The 3486-nt window shown below is 62.3% G+C and overlaps 1 protein-coding gene across 1 annotated transcript; it reads left to right on the top strand.

Annotated features, from left to right (window-relative positions):
- Positions 1 to 3: 3 nt before the first annotated feature.
- On the top strand, positions 4 to 3250 carry FAM129B (family with sequence similarity 129, member B; the record flags this gene model as incomplete). Its single annotated transcript, XM_010073694.1, has 6 exons — positions 4 to 72; positions 157 to 261; positions 1421 to 1583; positions 2017 to 2204; positions 2397 to 2552; positions 3134 to 3250. Coding segments are annotated over 6 exons (798 nt in total), but the record flags the coding sequence as incomplete, so codon positions are not given.
- Between the last annotated feature and the right edge of the window lie 236 nt (positions 3251 to 3486).

Raw genomic sequence — 3486 nt, 5'->3', positions numbered from 1 at the left:
GCCGTCCGCATGTACCGCCAGGCGAAGGAGCAGTACGGCACCTGGGACATGCTGTGCGGCAACGAGACCCAGGTGAGGGCCTGGCCCCCGCCCAGGGTGGGGTGTCAGTGGGGAGAACAGGCTGAGCAGGGTCCCCAAAGTGTCCCACCTTCGCAGGTGCTGAGCAACCTGGTGATGGAGGAGCTGCTCCCCGAGCTGCGGACCACCATCGGCACCCGGCTGAAGGGCAAAGCGCCGGAGCGCCAGCGGACCTGGATCCAGGTGTGGGACCGGGGCTGGGGGACACACACACGGCATCCATCGCCTGCCCTCCCCCTGCTGCTGCCTCCTCCCTTCCCCACCGGGCTCAGTGCCTGCCTGCTTTCCTGCCTGTCGCAGCCATGTCCCCAGTGTCACCCCCCTCTCCTGGCCCCCGCTGAAGAATTTGTCCTTATTCTCCACTGCAGCTTTGTAAAGCTCCTTGTTGTGCCCCTGCCCGTCCCCTCCTGCGCTGCCGCGTCCCTGGGGCCGGGGAAGCAAACAGGAGGAAGCCCAGCCTTGGAGCAGAGCCTGTCCTGGCTATATTTAGCGAGACATTTTTAGATCAGCGCAGGCTAAATCCAGCCCAGACCCTTGCGAAAGACCAAGGGCTCTTCAAAACTGCCTGTTAAAGTCTTAAAAGCCAATTGATGATTACCACCAGGCTCGTAATGTGCTGCTGGAAGAGCCTAATGCCGCACAAACGCTGCTTTTGCCGGAGCTGTGGGCTTAGCTGCAAAGCTGGGAAGCCCAAGGGAGGGAGAGAGGGGACGGCTCTGCCTCCCACCAGCACTGAAATCACGGTGTTTGGCTGCAAAGTGAGCGTGGAGCCTCAGTGAGCGGCTCTGTCCCACTCATGGGGTTATCTCTGAGGGCAGGCTGAGCAGGGCAGGGCACAGCTTTCAAATGAGGGCAGGGGCTCTCCTGCCCAGACTGCCAGCATCCTCGGACCACCAGCATCCCCGGACCACCAGCATCCCCAGACCACCGGCATCCCTGGACCACCAGCGTCCATGGACATCCAGCATCCCAGACCTGTAGCATCCCCAGACCTGCAGCATCCCAGATCTGTAGCATCCCCAGACCTGCAGCATCCCTGTACCACCAGCATCCCTGAACATCCATCATCCCCAGACCTGCCTAGGCCACCTTGTCTGACAGAGGCAGCACTCAGAGCTGTGCCTTGGGCACCATGTTGAAGCAGCTTCTGCACCGTGGGGGCTTCATCTCACCCAGTTCAGGGGGTCCCTGGTGTCCCAGGTCCAGGCTGTGAGGAGGGGTCCGGTCCCAGCATGGGCAAAGGCTGGGCAGGTCCTGCAGGTAGCTGGTGCTGGAGGCTGTGGCTAGGGGGGGTGGCAGGAGGCATGGGGAGAAGCTGATCCCCCCATCTCTCTCTCGGCAGATCTCAGATGCCGTCTATCGGATGGTCTACGAGCAGACCAAGGCCCAGTACGATGCTGTGATGGCCAAGTGTGAAGAGGAGCGGCCCCAGCTGGAGAGCGCCATCCGCACGGACATGGACCAGATCATCACCTCCAAGGAGCACTTGGCCAGCAAGATCCGAGGTATAGCCCCACAGGGAGATGGAGGGTCGTGGATGTGCGTCGCTGTGTCCGTGAGCGGCTCCTGGCGTGGCATCACCACCAGTGTGGCTGTCCTGGGGCTCAACGTGGCTCCTGCCAGCATGACCTGGGACCCCTGGGGAGATGCCAGCAGTGGCCAGGGTACAGGTCCTGATTGGCATTGTCCCAGGAGATGGGGGACAAGGTGGGCAGTGACCCCCCCCAGGCAAGGCAATGGGGCAGGAAGGGGTTCAGTACAGACCGAGGACCCCTTGCAAGAGCCCCTGGCGTTGTCCTGAAAGTCTGGGAGAGCTGTCCTGGAGGGACCTGGGGAGGGGGGCAGGTCCCCCTCCCTGGGGAGGGTTTAGGACCTCATTTGAAGAGCTGGAAGGGCAGAGGAGGAGCCTCACCGTGCTTATCCCTGCTCTCTGCCCAGCGTTCGTCCTCCCCAAGGCAGAGGTCTGTGTCCGTAACCACGTCCAGCCCTACATCTCCTCCATCCTGGAGGCCCTGATGACCCCCACCAGCCAGGGCTTTGCCGAGGTGCGGGAGGTCTTCTTCAAGGAGGTGACGGACATGAACATGAACATTGTCAATGAAGGTGGCATGGAGAAGCTGGCGGAGGTGAGACCTGGCACTGCTCCTTGCTGGCTTGGGGGTGGTGGGACCAGTCCTGCTGCCGTCCTTGGTGTGGATGGCACTGGGGACCCTGGGCTGGGAAAATCCATGGTGACGAAGCCCATGTGGGGTGGCACGTCCCATCCCTGAGCACATGGAGGGTCCATCCTGCCCTGCTGAGCTTGCGTTTGTCCCCAGTACATGGAGAAGCTCTCCCACCTGGCCTTCCACCCCGTCAAGATGCAGTCGTGCTATGAGAAGATGGACCAGCTCAAACTGGAGGGGCTGCAGCAGCGGTTCGATGTCTCCAGCACGTCCGTCTTCAAGCAGAGGGCCCAGATCCACATGAGACAGGTGAGATGGGGAAGCGGGGTCCCCCCTGTCCTACTGGGGGGAGCGCAGAGGGCTGGGGAGCCCAAGCTGGTCCAGCCCAGGCAGGGATGTGGCTGGGATGTGTGTCCTGTCTCAGGGACCTTTATGTCATTGGCACTCAGCTGAGGGTGTGGGATGCCATCCCTTTGGGTCTGGAGCCCAGGTGGGGGTGGCCCATGGGTAGGTGGCAGGGTGGGACACCCTTCCAGCATGGACTCAGCACCCCAGCTTGGGTGTCACGGCTCAGCTTCCCCTTGGCCACCCAGCCCGCTGGCCCCAGCAAGGCCAGTAGCCCATTTCTGGGGTCTGATCCAGACAAACCTGGAGTGGGGTGTAGAAGGAGGGGGTGCAAACCAGTTTTGGGCACCCCCCCTCCCCCAGCATCCTCCATCCTCAGGGGGGACCCCGTGGGTGCCACGTGGGGATGCTGGGGACCTTGCCAGTGTGACAGCTCAGCTGGGTGTGGCAGTGGCCCTAAAGGGCACCCTGCCCACCCCCTGGTTGGTCCCTTTGGGTGTCCTGTCCCCCCCACCCTGGTGCTGACCGTCTGCCTCTGCTCCCAGCAAATGGACGATGCCGTGTACACCTTCGAGACGCTGCTCCACCAGGAGCTGGGCAAGCTGCAGGGCAAGGACGACCTGTGCAAATCCATCCAGCGCATCCTTGAGAGGGTGCTCAAGGTGAGGGCAGGCGGGTCAGGGCGTTGGTGGCCTTTGGTGGCCTTACCCCAAGGGTCAGAAGCCCAGGGAATTGGCCAGGAGTGACCTTACCCATTTTAACAGACGTCTTCTGGGAAAAAGGAAGAAATGTTTCCCTGTGCGGGGGGTGAGGCAGTGGCCCAGGTTGCCCAGAGGAGCTGTGGATGCCCCATCCCTGGAGGGGTTCAAGGCCAGGCTGTATGAGGCTTTGGGCAACC

This window comes from Pterocles gutturalis, unplaced genomic scaffold (assembly GCF_000699245.1).
Source record: "Pterocles gutturalis isolate BGI_N339 unplaced genomic scaffold, ASM69924v1 scaffold32717, whole genome shotgun sequence".
Lineage (NCBI taxonomy): Eukaryota > Metazoa > Chordata > Aves > Pterocliformes > Pteroclidae > Pterocles > Pterocles gutturalis.
The sequence above is the reverse complement of the archived record's forward strand: the minus strand, read 5'-3'. Positions and strand labels throughout refer to the sequence as shown.